Genomic DNA, 14669 nt, shown 5'->3' on the forward strand with positions numbered 1-14669 from the left:
CATCTGTTCCTAAACTGTGTCCCCATTCCCTTTCAAGAGGCTGTGACAGGCTTTTGCTCCAGTGGAAGCCAAATATGGAGAAAAACCATACATCTTTAAAAGTCCCAAGAGTTTTTCATGTATGCATCTTTTCAGGAACAAGACCTTTTGCCACACTAAATGAGCTGTACTTCACATGTACATGGACAGATAATAGTAAAAGAAAAACTGCAGTAAAGCAAACATACATTTTAGTGTCAAAGTTTGGATCAAAAGCTTGCTCTTCCTCTGACAGATTGTGGTAACCACAATTGAATTTCCTTATCGTGTGTTTTGTCTTATGTGCAGTTAATTTAGTGTAAATTGTGTTGGACCAAGCATGATTTTTTAACATGCAATATCAGTCATTTGTCGTGTTGTATCTTTTGTCCTCCACCCAGCAAATCTAACTCCGTGACTTAACTCTCTAGGTGTCCTCTGCATGCTGTTGCATTTTCAAAGTCAGTTTAATTTGACGTATTTAAGTTCCCTCCTGGAGAAATTTGTATTGTGTCTTGTGTGTAAGGTGTTGGACGGCAGTGAGAGTCAGTACTCGGGGATGCAGATTGGAACTCTACAGGATGAAGAAGACGAAGGAACAGCACCGCCCTCCCAAGACGAACCACCGGAACCGTTCCTGCAGTCAGCACTGGGTATGTTTGTATACACTTACTCAAACGAGTACATAGATGTGCACCTTTCGTTTATATCAAGCTTTGATTATGGTTATTATTTCTGTGCAGCTCTGAGCAAGCCTCATCTCTTTGATGGCCGTGGTCACAACCGGCAGGGTTCAGACAGCAGCGTGGATCGTTTCATACCAAAGGACGAACCCACTGACCCTGAGCCTGACAACAGGGTAAGGACACAAATGCATGCACAATAACCTTTCAAGGTAGCGTTAATGGAAGCAAAACGACCTATTTTCCTTCATTTGATGATGCATCTCCTGTCTGCTCCTCAGCAATCACGGATAAAGGGTCCTATTGGACATTACACAGACCAGGGCTCGGAGCCGCTGGTGCATTGTGTACGACTTTTGGCTGCGTCCTTCCTCTTGACAGGACAAAAGAAAGGTTTGTGATTTATGAATAGGTTTCAAAGTATGACAAATCCATCAGTGCTCTCTCAGCGAATCATTTAGCCACTACAATGACATTTGTGTTAGGATGAACAAGGGTAACCATTTAATCGTTGACTAATATCTTTTCTCAAGGTCTCATCCCTGACAAGGAAGTGCGAGTGAGTGTGAAGGCCCTGGCGGTCAGCTGTGTTGGGGCAGCAGCAGCGCTGCATCCTGAGGCCTTCTTTAATTCCCTCTACCTGGAGCCGCTGGACGGCATTTCAGCAGAAGGTAGGGGCAAAAGAACAAAACAAGCAAAGCGTATACAGGTGATGCTTGACACCATATGTTTTATTTTCACTCATCGCCTAATTAGAGCTCAGCACAGTGCGGGTGGAGCTACATAGGAAACGCTCAATTAACAGGAGAGACATTTTAATTAAGCACAGCTGACACACTGAGAGGTCTAATCAGGAGATGAGTGAAAACACCTGTGGGGGTGTATATTCGTATATAAACCCTCACTCTGTAACTTAATGTAAAGCATGTGCACCATAATGTATAAGATAAGCAGATGTAATTATATGGATAAACAATCACTACTAATGCTAAAATACTAAAGTCAAGAAGGGCTCAAGTTCTTTGTTCTAAAAAAAACAATTTAGACCTTACTCGAGTGTGTGCGTGTAATTGTAGATATATTTTTTTCTTGTCAACCTATAATGTGTGTGGCAGTCTTTAATGGTGCCAGCACTGAGCAGTGTGCTGCGACTTGTATGACTCCACACAGAGTGAGACTGGTTCCTACCGACGGGGACTATAAAGGAAATGGTTTCCCTGTGCGATGGTTCCATACATTTATACTTGGATAGCATATACAGTAGTATACAAGCTGGATGTCATCATGTTCTTTTTGACACCAGACTTCCTGATTGTTGGAGAAACTAAATAGGATCAGCCTTCCAAGCAGTAATGATAACATGATTGTCAGCTTTGCATGAGAGTGAATATAATTTACCCTGTCCGATGGTTCCATACATTTATACTTGGATAGCAAGAAATACTCTACCCTACCCAAACAAAATCCTTACAGGTAAAATTCATATTTGAATAGTGTTAGTTTGGTGTTGTAACACTTATTTTTAGTTTTGCTTTTAAATAACTGGCTGTTCTAGCATAGCAGGCACAATACCATGACCCCGAAACATCAACGGCTTTTCCTCCTGTGACATGAACTTGACTTGAGGTGTATGTACTGGTCAGTGAACAATGTAAAAAATGACAGCTGTATTTATTCCTTGAGCACGTCCTTTGACCAGCATTGTTTTTTTTCTCATTGCAGAGCAGCAGTATATCAGTGACGTTCTGGGTCTCATTGACCATGGGGACCCACAGATCAGAGGGACCACAGCCATCCTCTGTGCAGCCATCATCCAGGCGGCACTCACCAAATCCCATTATAACATACACAGCTGGCTGGCCAGTGTGCAGAGTTCAACAGGTCAGTGTGGTTGTCTTGTTGTGGCCATGTTGAATGGTTGGATTGTGTTAAACAGTATGTGTCTCACCTGCTGTGTCCAGGTAATCCTGTGTCCCTGGTGGACTTGGTGCCTTTGCTTCAGAGAGCTCTAAAAGATGAATCCTCTGTCACGTGCAAGATGGCTTGCTCTGCAGTGAGGGTATGACAGCTCTTTATGCGTGTCTATATGAGAGTGCTAAGTGTTTGAATCTAACCTTTTTCATTGTTATGTTTCAGCACTGCATCATGACGGTTTGCAGCAGTACCCTGAGTGAGCTCGGGTTGCAGTTGGTCATAGACCTTCTGCCTCTGAAGGACTCCTCTTATTGGCTCGTTCGCACTGAGCTCTTGGAGACCTTGGCTGAGATGGACTTCCGGTAGGATACATTTTGATTTTCTTTATTTTTCTGACCTGAGCAGATCCTCTCCATTGTAACTGTTCCTCTGTGATCATTCCTGTGTTTTAGATTAGTTCATTTCCTGGAGAGGAAAACTGAGACTTTGCACAAAGGAGACCATCACTACACTGGGGTGAGTACTTGATTCTTGATTCTACCTGCCATGTCTTGGTATATATTTTTCCACTTTGAGTTGCTTTACTGTGATCCCTAATGTATCCATTTTGTTCCTTATTCAGCGGCTGAGGCTACAGGACAGAATCCTGAATGATGTGGTCATTCGTCTGTTGGGAGACGATGATCCAAGAGTGAGGCACATAGCTGCCTCTGCTGTCAGCAGGTAAGGTATTGTTTCTGTAGACAAGTACTATTTTTTTTATACATTCTATCTATCCATTGTTTATTCTTAACCAAATTTTCCTTGTGTCTTTGTACCCAACTCTCTAATAGACTGGTTCCCAGATTATTTTATGACTGTGACCAGGGCCAGGTGGACCCAGTGGTGGCTATTGCCCGGGACCAGAGTTCAGTCTACTTACAGCTGCTCATGCATGAGACACAGCCACCCTCACAGCTCACAGTCAGCACCATCACAAGGTACACACATTTTAATATGGTGACATGTGTCTCTTGCCTCTTGGTGCTGGGGGTGGAGTGGCTCAGTGGTTAAGACCAGTACCCCGTGTGCAAAAGACATCATGGTCGCAAGTTCAACTCCATCCCTGGCTGATTGTACTCATTTCCCTTGTAAGTCGCTTTAGATAAAAGCGTCTGCTAAATGACATGTAATGTAATGTGCTAGAGTTATCCTCATTCATGGGTTTCTCTTTATGGTTTCCTACCATGTGTTGTATGAAAATGTCAGTGCTTTGTTGTTGCTGTGTGAACATCAAGCTTTGATGTCACAGATTTTACTTTTCTAAAGTTCGAGTTGCACAGGCCATGACAGAACCCTGGTCTTTTTTTCTCCATTAGGACATACAGAGGTTACAACCTGTCTAACACTGTGCCTGATGTCACACTGGAGAACAATCTGTCTAGAGTTGTTACCGCTGTCTCCCACGCTTTCACCTCCTCTACTTCCAGGGCCCTCACTGTAAGTGTGCAGACATGCATACAAAAGTATTTTTTGCTTACTGTGTGACATTTCTGATGATTTGTTTTTCGTTCTCCTCAACAGTTTGGTTGTTCTGAGGCTTTGTGCCTCCTAGCTTCAAATTTCCCAGTGTGCACTTGGAGCACAGGCTGGCATTGTGGTTACATTAGCTCCAGTTGTAACTTTTCTTCTCGCACTAGTCTGAACCGCACCAGAGGCAGGGCCCTCAGGTTTGTGCAGCATCTCTCCTCTGTAAATTAATTTTATTGATTATTTCATGCCATTTCTGTTGTCGTCTGCCACATAAGGCTACATGCATTTAATTTCTTTCAACTTTTTACACATGCTTGATTGTCTATTCATTGCTCTTACTTCCTCCAGTTTGTCTCAGCCCACCAGTGCTCCAGGTTCCTCAAACACCTCATCACAACTGGACTCGGAGCGGAGAACTCTGACAGTAGGGATGGCTAACATGGTCCTCTCCTTACTCTCCTCTGCCTGGTTTCCACTGGATCTTTCTGCACATCAGGATGCACTTTTGTTTGCTGGCAATCTGCTTGCTGGTGTGTAATATTTTATCACCATGGTGTTCATGTACCTTGCAATTTCACTGCTTTTCCAAACGTGCCACTACTCACTCAACTTGCTATTGACTCAACGGTCTGATATATTTGCAGCTGTGGCTCCAAAATGCATGCGCAACCCATGGTCTGGAGATGAAGAAGGCAGCAGTGGGAGCACCAACACTAGTGGAGGCCCAAATAAGATGGAGGAACCCTGGGCAGCACTTTCAGAGCGCTCCTTGGTGGCCATGGTGGAACAGCTCTTCTCCCACCTTCTCAAGTTGCTAAACATCTGTGCCCACGTGCTGGATGACACACCACCGGGACCCGCAGTTAAGGTGAGTCTAATAAGAATTTATATCTGGTCTTGTTTGAATGCCACTGTTAAAAAGATGGTGTTTGTTTGCGTCAAACTTCTTTATTTGCAATTTATATTTGTTTTATTTATATTCAAGTGGCATTTGCAGAAAGATCTTTGTATTGAGTTCTGTTTGTTTTCCCTGTTCCACACGTTTAAGGCCACCCTCCCCTCCCTGAGCAATACCCCCTCCCTCAGTCCCATCCGTAGGAAAGGCAAAGAGAAGGAGGTTGCTGACCCCATTGCTGCTCCTATGAGCCCAAAGAAGAGCAACGAAGTTAACACGGGTAAATGCACACCTCAACATACACAAGCACAGGTACAAATCATCTTGATGTCTCTGAATCAGAGTGCGGCTCGAGCCGAGTTTATCTATCCGAGCCTGAGATAATACTGACAGAATCTGGTTGTTGCCTTTTATTTATGGTCACAGCAAATACTAGTCCCATGAATACACGCACGCACAGATACACAAGTACAAAATTAACTCTGTGTTTCACTAAATTAACTTGAAATTGTGACAAATGTGATGTCAAATGACACAATGTAATCCGACCCAAGCCCGAGTCATTTCTGGATTTCCGTCCGGACTCAATATCCAACCTGTTGGGTGTCGTGAACTGGATGGATATCCGTGCTCTGCTGTGAATATCTAACCAGCTGAGGCTGTTTTTTGTGTTTTGTTTTTTTTTGTGAGAAGGTAGGCCAACAGACAGCACTGGCTCAGCCGCTGTAAACAAATCTACCACTCTTGGCAACTTCTACCACCTGCCAACCTACCTCAAGCTCTATGATGTCCTTAAAGCTACACACGCCAACTACAAGGTTAGATCACAAATCCTCATTTGTGTGAATCACTTTTGTAATGTAACAAACATTATTTGGCGCCTAACTGGTGGCACTGTTGATAACTTTTGTCTCCTAGGTGTCAGTGGACCTCCACAGCAGTCAGGAGAAGTTTGGGAGTTTTCTGCGCTCCACTTTAGATGTTCTGTCTCAGCTGCTGGAGCTGGCCACACTCCATGACATCAGCAAGGTAAACATGATATATGATGATATAAGTAGGAAGAATGTTATTCTTTGACTGGTTGATGAGTGGAGCTGAAGTAGTTTTCATTGTGTGTGGAATCAATAAAATTATAATTTTCTTTCAGTGTGTGGAGGAAATTTTGGGCTACCTCAAGTCCTGCTTTACCCGAGAACCAACCATGGCTACAGTTTGTGTTCAACAGGTGTGTGTTGTCAGTAATTGTAGATTTGTTTTCTAGTCAACATATAATGAGGGTGCCGGGTAGTTCAGTGGTTTAGACCGGTGTCCTGTGTGCAGAGACCTCATGGTCACAGGTTCAAATCCACCCCTGGCAGGTTGTACAAAGTTAGCAAATGTAAATGTGTGTGGCAGTCTTTAATGGTGCCAGCACTGAGCAGTGTGCTGAAACTTGTATGACTCCACACAGAGTGAGGCTGGTTCCTACCGACGGGTACTGTATAGGAAATAGTTTCCCTGTGCGATGGTTCCATACATTTATACTTGGATGGCATATACAGTAATATACAAGCTGGGTGTCATCATGTTCTTTTTGACACCAGACTTCCTGATTGTTGGAGAAACTGAATAGGATCAGCCTTTTAAGCAGTAATGATAACATCATAATTTACACTAATTAAATCTATTGCTGAAATGTTTTTTTCCCTGATGACGGTACTTGCCCTATCAAAGTCAAAACACTGGCACAAAAGGCTAATTCAATTTTTATAGTCAGAAAGTTACTTCATAGAACATAGAGTCCAAATCAAATGTGGATTATTTTCTCTAGTAACTGAAGATTTCGCTTCCTTTTAGCTATTGAAGACCCTGTTTGGCACCAACCTGGCCTCCCAGTACGAGGGTGTCCTGAGTGGACCCAGCCGTTCCCAAGGCAAGGCTCTGCGTCTCGGCTCATCCAGCCTGCGACCAGGCCTCTACCACTACTGCTTCATGGCACCATACACTCATTTCACACAGGCACTGGCTGATGCCAGTCTCCGCAACATGGTGCAGACTGACCATGAGCAGGACACCTCTGGGTAAGCTGTGGCAAAAAGCACATTAGACACAAGAGCAGAAATTTACATGTGTGTGTGCACAAGCATAATGTGCATTAGACTAAACATAACTTTCCTCTTTTTTTTTTTAGATGGTTTGATGTCATGCAAAAGGCATCTAATCAGCTGAGGTCCAACATTGCAAATGCAACACGCAACAGAGGAGACAAGGTACAATTACGTCATCCTTGTACTACAATTAACCCAGTGGAGCTAAAAATGTGATCGATTAAGAGACCAAGTGCCATTCTTAAAGCTCTTTTACTTTTTTCTCCCTGCTCCTAGAATGCCATCCACAACCACATTCGACTGTTTGAGCCGCTGGTGATCAAAGCTCTGAAGCAGTACACAACCAGCACCTCTGTGGCTCTGCAGAGACAAGTGCTGGATCTGCTCGCCCAGCTTGTACAGCTAAGAGTCAATTATTGCCTTCTAGACTCGGATCAGGTAAATTAAATAAAAAGGAAACAAAGAAAATAATTCTTTGATAAAAAGCTCATGACTCAATCAAATGTTTTGTGTTTCAGGTGTTTATTGGCTTTGTCCTCAAGCAGTTTGAATATATTGAAGTGGGACAGTTCAGGTAGGCGGTCTCTAAGTTTAGTAAAAATAAATCAATATATTGGTGATTTTAGAAACCACCTTTGTCACTAAAATGATATCTGCTTAACTTTCTCGGACAGAGATTCAGAGGCCATCATTCCAAACATCTTTTTCTTCCTGGTGCTACTGTCTTACGAGCGCTACCACTCCAAGCAGATAATCAGCATTCCCAAGATCATCCAGCTGTGTGACGGCATCATGGCAAGTGGCAGGAAAGCTGTCACGCATGGTGAGAGGGTCTCAAGCAATATATGCCACAGAATGTTTTCTTGCTCTTATTACTTGGCACATTTCATTGAGCCCTTTTTGTTTTTTACATTGGTGACGACCCCTTAGCAACTGATACATACCTTTTCTTGACAGCCATCCCAGCCTTGCAGCCAATAGTTCATGACCTGTTTGTCCTGAGAGGCTCAAACAAGGCCGACGCAGGCAAAGAGCTGGATACACAGAAGGAAGTAGTGGTGTCCATGTTGCTCAGACTCGTACAGTACCATCAGGTATGGTGACGAGCACACAGCGGGGTGTTGCCAAATATTTCAGTACCTTATGGCTGTGCCTCACGTTTTCTTTTTTCACACACACACTTTTAGGTGTTGGAGATGTTCATCCTTGTACTGCAGCAGTGTCACAAAGAGAATGAGGACAAGTGGAAGAGATTGTCCAGACAGATTGCTGATGTCATTCTTCCCATGATTGGCAAGCAACAGGTAGGAAAATGTTTACAGTCGTTCACCTTGGAAATACAAATCAGACTATTATACAGTAATATTAAAATGTTAGCACATACTGTAACATGTGTAATACATTTTAAACATTTGTGTGTTGTGTCCTTACAGATGCATCTGGACTCTCCAGAGGCGTTGGGAGTGTTGAACACTCTTTTTGAAACGGTAGCACCTTCTTCTCTGAGGCCTGTAGACATGCTGCTCAAGAGTATGTTCACCGTACCAGTCACCATGGTGAGATTAGCCTCCTAATATTTGAACACTCACCAAAGAGTGTGTTGAAGAGCAACGCTGAACTGTAAATCAGCTAAAAAGACACAAGACATTTAAAATCAGAATTAATTTCTGATATTTATCAAGGTCTAAAATATCAGAAATATGGGGGTTGCAATCATTAAGAATATGATGGACTTGAAACTTTGCTGTGCTTCAGTTCAGTGAGGGTTTCTATACTTATTCAGCAAATGTCACCTGGTGTTGCTTTAATTTCTTCTTTTAAGTTAGTGAAAAATTTAATTTTGCAAATGTTTCTCTTCAAACCTTTGTTCCTGCAGGCATCAGTAGCTACCGTGCAGCTGTGGGTGTCTGGTATACTTGCAGTGCTCCGGGTCCTCATCTCCCAGTCTACTGAGGACATTGTCCTGTCTCGGATCCACGAGCTGTCACTCACCCCACATCTCCTCTCCTGCCACACAATACGCCGCCTGCATCAGCAGAGCCCCACCCCGAGTGACCCACCCACTACTGACACACTTGGTAACCAGGAAACTAATGGCGAGGCACAGAAAGCTCCACCTGAGGAAACCTTTGCCAGGTTAGTTGGTGTACTCACCGTCCAGCTAAGTTAAGTCATGTGTTTAACATACAAATTCAAGGATATTTTTGACTCTTTGCCTCCAATGTCTCATTTCACCTCCTTCTAGGTTTCTCCTCCAGCTGGTCGGAGTGTTGCTGGATGACATTTCCTCCAGAGAGATTAAAGTGGACATTACAGAGCAACAACACACCTTCTACTGCCAGCAGCTGGGTACACTGCTCATGTGTCTCATACACGTCTTCAAAAGTGGTAAGCGTAAATCTTTTTTTTTCTTTTCTTCTTCTTCTTTGTAGGTTTATTGTTTGTTTGTTTTTAAATGGCAAACTGTGTTTTTCCTTCAGGAATGTTTCGCAGGATCACAGCTGCTGCCAGTCGTCTCCTGAAGGCTGAGAATGGCAGTGGACAGACAGCCGCTGAGGCCAGCCTCTTCTACCCTCTGGAAGGACTGAACAGCATGGTGCAGTGCCTCATTACCACCCACCCCTCCCTGGTGCTCCTCTGGTGCCAGGTCCTCCTCATCATCAACTATACCAACTACTCCTGGTGGGCTGAGGTGCAGCAGACACCCAGGTAAGAACACACAACACACCCAACAAATTATAAATTATACTGTACTTTCAAATTATAATAGACTTTCAGATGATCTCATTAGAAGGCATAGGTATTGATTTTTGAATGTGTTTGGATTTTAAATAGTATAGATATGTGTGTGTGTATTTGTACATAGTTGAGTAAGATCACATAATGGTAGTTTGAAGCATGAAAAAGCTGATTGTTAATGAATTGACCAATAGCCCCCTATCCCCCATTCCCAAAGAAAATAAATATCAGCAATGGAAAAGATATTATAAAGATACAAAACTGAATATCTTTCTCAGACAATGACTTCATTCACAGGATTGTATCCTCTCTCCATTAATCTTATCTCTGCCCTTCTCTTGTGCTTGTCAGGGGACACAGCCTCTCATGCACAAAGCTGCTGAGTCCTCACTCCTCGGGAGAAGGAGAGGAGGACAAGCCTGAGGCCCGGTCAGCAATGGTCAACAGAGAGATTGTACGCAGGGGAGCCCTTATCCTCTTCTGTGATTATGTGGTGAGACTCTATACGTCACGTAAAAAAAAGAATAACATATACAGTTGAGTTCCTGAAGATCTGTGTTTTATTGTTTGAGTGTGTGTGTTTGTGATTCTCTTGCTTTAGTGTCAGAATCTCCATGACTCTGAGCATCTGACCTGGCTCATTGTCAACCACGTGAGTGACCTCATCAGCCTTTCCCATGAACCACCAGTGCAAGACTTTATCAGTGCTGTACACCGCAATTCAGCTGCCAGCGGCCTCTTCATCCAGGCCATCCAGTCACGCTGTGACAACCTCGCTACAGTGAGATGATCTGTTTTACTGCATGATGTCTTATTTTGTTTGTTAGATTGCTTCATTCACTTCTGTCCAATTTGATTGAAATATATTTGCTCTTCTCTGTACATCTGACTTGTATCCTTTCACCTCATCTACGTGTCTATCTTTTAAGCAGCCTACCATGCTGAAGAAGACTCTGCAGTGTTTGGAGGGCATTCACCTAAGTCAGTCTGGATCTCTGCTGATGCTGTATGTGGACAAGCTGCTCAATACACCTTTCAGGGTTCTGGCTCGCATGGTGGACACACTGGCATGTCGTAGGGTAGAGATGCTGCTTGCAGAGACACTACAGGTACAATTCATCTCACATATTTTGTGTTGTCACGCAGGAGTTGAGTTGTAATCTGAATATGTTAAAAGATTTGTAAGACTATCGAACATTGATAGACGTAAATGCATATTGGGATACAAGCTTTGCATCTTTTTGCTCAGCTTTGAGAAACTTCACTTCAGAAAAAGTGAACATAAAGATGTACTGTTTTGTCAGGTCATATAATTATTGCATTCATCCTTGATGTTCCAGAACAGCGTGGCTCAGCTGCCCGTGGAGGAACTGGACAGGATCCAGGAATACCTCCAGACCAGTGGGCTGGCTCAAAGGTAATGCTTTTGTGCATTGCTGTGCTGTGTACTGTAGTTTTCCCGTACCTTGTGATGATGTGCCTGACTGCCCACATGTTTAGTATACACAGTCATGCACTAGTTTTAGTTTCTGTTAGAATTTCCCAGAAAACGATTATGTCATACCTCTTCATCTCTGTACTGTGGGGGGGAAAGTAAATGTCATGTCCTCTGTCACAGGCACCAGAGGTTCTACTCCCTGCTGGACAGGTTCAGAGCCACTGTGGCTGACACTAGTAGCCCCACCCCTCCCGTGACTACACACCCCCTGGATGGGGATCCACCTCCTGCCCCTGAACTGGTCATTGCAGATAAGGTGAGATTTAAAGGTCTGGACAGTCGAACCTAGCTCTCTCAATCTCAAAAACCTCAAACATTTTGAGTCTCATTAAATAAATTGTACACATTAGAATTATAATAATATATATCAAACAACTTTATTGTCTCTAGGAGTGGTATGTGGCTCTGGTGAAGTCTCAATGCTGTCTTCGTGGAGATGTGTCCCTGTTGGAGACAACAGAACTGCTCACTAAACTACCTGCGGCTGATCTCCTCAACGTAATGAGCTGCAAGGTGATAAGAGATTGTCATGACTGTGTGAAATATGTTTTCTAGTTAATCTGCTCTGTACATCTGTCTGTCCTGGAAGAAGGATCCCTCTCCTGTGGCTCTTCATCAGATTCCTTATTGTTTTTCCTCCGTTAAAAGGGAGTTGTTCCTTACTCAAATCCAGCGACTATGGACAGGGAATGTCACTAAGTTTTCAGATTGTAAAGTCCACTAAAGCAAACTGATTTGTGAATTTAATGCAATTGATTTGAAAGGTCTGAGGTCTGATTTCCGCTATACCCAGAAATCAGATCTCACAAGTACCCTTCAATTGATTGATGTAAAAGTGGCACATAATAGTTTGTGTTTTAACATTTCTAAATCTGAACTTTGCCCTTTGTTTTTAATTTGACCAGGATTTCAACCTAAGCCTGCTGTGCCCATGCCTCAGTATGGGCATACAGAGGTTAGCACGAGGTCAGGGCTCACTCTTGTTGGAGACGGCTTTGCAGGTGACCCTCGAGCAATTGGCAGCAGTCACTGGGTCACTTCCTGCCCCGCATCAGTCCTTCCTGCCTCCTTCCCAACCCCAGCTCTACTGGAACCAATTGGCTGTTATCTATGGTGAGAGTGAGGAGGAACATCATGAAAAGTTGGTAAATGAAAATTAGATGCCAGAGTCTTCTAATTTTTATATTTTCACCTCTGTCTATTTTTAGATGAGCCAGGTTTCTACCCCAGAGTTGTGTCGCTGTGCAGAGCACTGTCCCAGTACCTGCTCAGTGTGAGCCAGCTGCCTTCCTCACTACATATCCCCTCTGACAAGGAGCATCTCATTACCACTTTCACCTGCACTGCCACTGAGGTAAAGAGGAAGTCTGATTGTTGCCAAGTAATCTTGTAAAAAATGAAAACGTACCCACTCGACTTGCTTTACTTTACTGTCAGGTGGTCGCTTGGCGTCTGCTCCAGGATCAGTTGCCCCTGAGTGTGGACCTGCAGTGGGCTCTGTCCTGCCTGTGTCTGGCCCTGCAGCAGTCTTGTGTCTGGAACAAGCTGTCCACCACAGAGTACTCCACACACACCTGCTCTCTCATTTACTGCCTACGCCAGATCATTGTTTCAGGTAGCAATGGCCGCACCGTATGTTTGTTGATGCCCTATGTTATTCTGTTCTGTCATTTGCTTCAACTGGCTTGAGACCATTCCATTCCTCACTCCTTCTATTGTGTCTTCTCAGTGGCTGTGAGTCCTGGTGACCAGCTGCTGCATCCAGAGAAGAAAAAGACAAAGGCAGAAAGAGATGCTGAAGGAGACCAAGTGGATTCAGTACATGCTGACCGTGAGCATTCTTTTAAAAATCGAATAAAAACTGTCTATTTTTGTCCCACCATGTTTTTGTTTCTTAGATGTCAGATGAACGTTTTAGTGATACAAATTTGTTCTTTTTTCTAGACATGTGCGAGTGGAAAGCGTGTGAGATCATGGCTGAGCTGGTGGAAGGCCTGCAGAACGTCCTTGCCCTCGGTCACCATAGAAATAGCATATTCCCAGCTTTTCTCACTGAAATGTTGCGGAATATCATCATCAGTCTATCCCGACTGCCTCTGGTCAACAGCTACACCCGAGTACCTCCACTGGTCAGTGTGAGAAATGAGATGCGGATGCAATGCACTTAATGAAATGAAGAATGTCTTCAAATGCTCTGTGTGTGTGTATGTCTGTGTGTGTCTGTGTGTCTGTCTGTGTGTGTGTAGGTTTGGAAACTGGGCTGGTCCCCTCAGCCAGGAGGAGAGTTCACCACAACACTACCCGAGATACCCGTGGACTTCCTGCAGGAAAAGGACGTCTTCCGAGAATTTCTCTATCGCATCAACACATTGGGTACATAAACTGTTTGGCCTTTTCCCGATATACTGTCCCAGTAATGCCACATATTTGAAATTGACAATGGTTGCTGTACCTCAGGCTGGAGTAGCAGGACTCAGTTTGAGGAAACCTGGGCCACTCTGCTTGGAGTGCTGGTCACTCAACCTATCACTATGGACCAGGAGGAGGAGACACAGCAGGAGGTACAATTGCAGAGTCAGGTTCTTAGCTATGCATTAATGTATCTGCTTTGGTCCACTGTTATACTTAAAAGACATGCTCTCTATGCTGATTGTTCCTTCCTGTCTTTTTGTCCAATTTGAAATGTATTATCCTTGTGTAACTAGGAGGACCTGGAGCGTACTCAGTTGAATGTGTTAGCAGTACAGGCCATCACCAGCCTGGTGCTGAGTGCCATGACCCTGCCTACTGCTGGCAACCCGGCAGTCAGCTGTCTGGAACAGCAGCCACGCAACAAGAGCCTCAAAGCCCTAGAAACACGGTAGCTATGATGCTATAATGTTTTGACTGACTAACTGTGGCCTAAAATGAGCGGGTGGTAATGTTAAGTTCTTTTGTTTTGTTTGTGTGGCCAGATTTGGAAGAAAACTTGCAGTCATCAGGGGGGAAGTGGAGCGAGAGATTCAGGCTCTTGTGTCAAAGAGAGACAACGTGCATACACACCACCCGTACCACGCCTGGGACCCTGTGCCCTCACTGTCAGCGGCCTCTGCAGGTAACAGACAACCCGCACTCACACACATGACAACAGCAGCTTCTTAAAAGCCACCCTGCCTCTTGTTTTGTTTTTTTGTTGTTGTCAACACTTCTCCTGTTCAACTTTGTTTCAGCAGGTACGCTGATCAGCCATGAGAAGCTGTTGCTTCAGATCAACACAGAAAGGGAGATGGGCAACATGGACTACAAACTGGGACAGGTAAGAGAACCATGGGAAAAGAAAAGTC

The 14669-nt window shown here is 44.0% G+C and overlaps 1 protein-coding gene and 2 non-coding genes across 11 annotated transcripts in view; all 3 read left to right on the forward strand.

Annotated features, from left to right (window-relative positions):
* The window catches only part of htt (huntingtin), a 30998-nt gene that overhangs the window by 8009 nt on the left and 8320 nt on the right, over positions 1 to 14669 (forward strand). For 3 of the 9 annotated variants that reach the window (XM_044027760.1, XM_044027766.1, XM_044027764.1), the window contains 45 exons: positions 545 to 671; positions 762 to 877; positions 983 to 1094; positions 1235 to 1372; positions 2424 to 2582; positions 2663 to 2760; positions 2838 to 2977; positions 3068 to 3131; positions 3238 to 3338; positions 3449 to 3595; positions 3974 to 4094; positions 4179 to 4324; positions 4476 to 4657; positions 4772 to 4995; positions 5176 to 5302; positions 5716 to 5840; positions 5941 to 6051; positions 6170 to 6247; positions 6859 to 7082; positions 7193 to 7271; positions 7386 to 7547; positions 7628 to 7683; positions 7784 to 7932; positions 8067 to 8203; positions 8297 to 8413; positions 8543 to 8665; positions 8986 to 9245; positions 9355 to 9497; positions 9590 to 9818; positions 10200 to 10341; positions 10450 to 10629; positions 10778 to 10957; positions 11189 to 11265; positions 11467 to 11602; positions 11737 to 11859; positions 12252 to 12459; positions 12555 to 12700; positions 12784 to 12961; positions 13076 to 13177; positions 13291 to 13475; positions 13593 to 13719; positions 13804 to 13907; positions 14052 to 14206; positions 14301 to 14440; positions 14556 to 14641. In XM_044027760.1, the coding sequence (XP_043883695.1) occupies positions 545 to 671; positions 762 to 877; positions 983 to 1094; positions 1235 to 1372; positions 2424 to 2582; positions 2663 to 2760; positions 2838 to 2977; positions 3068 to 3131; positions 3238 to 3338; positions 3449 to 3595; positions 3974 to 4094; positions 4179 to 4324; positions 4476 to 4657; positions 4772 to 4995; positions 5176 to 5302; positions 5716 to 5840; positions 5941 to 6051; positions 6170 to 6247; positions 6859 to 7082; positions 7193 to 7271; positions 7386 to 7547; positions 7628 to 7683; positions 7784 to 7932; positions 8067 to 8203; positions 8297 to 8413; positions 8543 to 8665; positions 8986 to 9245; positions 9355 to 9497; positions 9590 to 9818; positions 10200 to 10341; positions 10450 to 10629; positions 10778 to 10957; positions 11189 to 11265; positions 11467 to 11602; positions 11737 to 11859; positions 12252 to 12459; positions 12555 to 12700; positions 12784 to 12961; positions 13076 to 13177; positions 13291 to 13475; positions 13593 to 13719; positions 13804 to 13907; positions 14052 to 14206; positions 14301 to 14440; positions 14556 to 14641 (6264 nt within the window). The remainder of the gene's footprint in view (positions 1 to 544; positions 672 to 761; positions 878 to 982; positions 1095 to 1234; positions 1373 to 2423; positions 2583 to 2662; positions 2761 to 2837; positions 2978 to 3067; positions 3132 to 3237; positions 3339 to 3448; positions 3596 to 3973; positions 4095 to 4178; positions 4325 to 4475; positions 4658 to 4771; positions 4996 to 5175; positions 5303 to 5715; positions 5841 to 5940; positions 6052 to 6169; positions 6248 to 6858; positions 7083 to 7192; positions 7272 to 7385; positions 7548 to 7627; positions 7684 to 7783; positions 7933 to 8066; positions 8204 to 8296; positions 8414 to 8542; positions 8666 to 8985; positions 9246 to 9354; positions 9498 to 9589; positions 9819 to 10199; positions 10342 to 10449; positions 10630 to 10777; positions 10958 to 11188; positions 11266 to 11466; positions 11603 to 11736; positions 11860 to 12251; positions 12460 to 12554; positions 12701 to 12783; positions 12962 to 13075; positions 13178 to 13290; positions 13476 to 13592; positions 13720 to 13803; positions 13908 to 14051; positions 14207 to 14300; positions 14441 to 14555; positions 14642 to 14669) is intronic. The other 6 variants (XM_044027763.1, XM_044027769.1, XM_044027765.1 and 3 more) reach the window with 3 other exon arrangements.
* Positions 1810 to 1940, forward strand: LOC122771739. The gene has a single exon (XR_006360662.1).
* LOC122771740 lies at positions 6411 to 6541 on the forward strand. Its single transcript, XR_006360663.1, has one exon.

This window comes from Solea senegalensis, linkage group LG6, assembly GCF_019176455.1.
Source record: "Solea senegalensis isolate Sse05_10M linkage group LG6, IFAPA_SoseM_1, whole genome shotgun sequence".
Taxonomy (NCBI): Eukaryota; Metazoa; Chordata; class Actinopteri; order Pleuronectiformes; family Soleidae; genus Solea; species Solea senegalensis.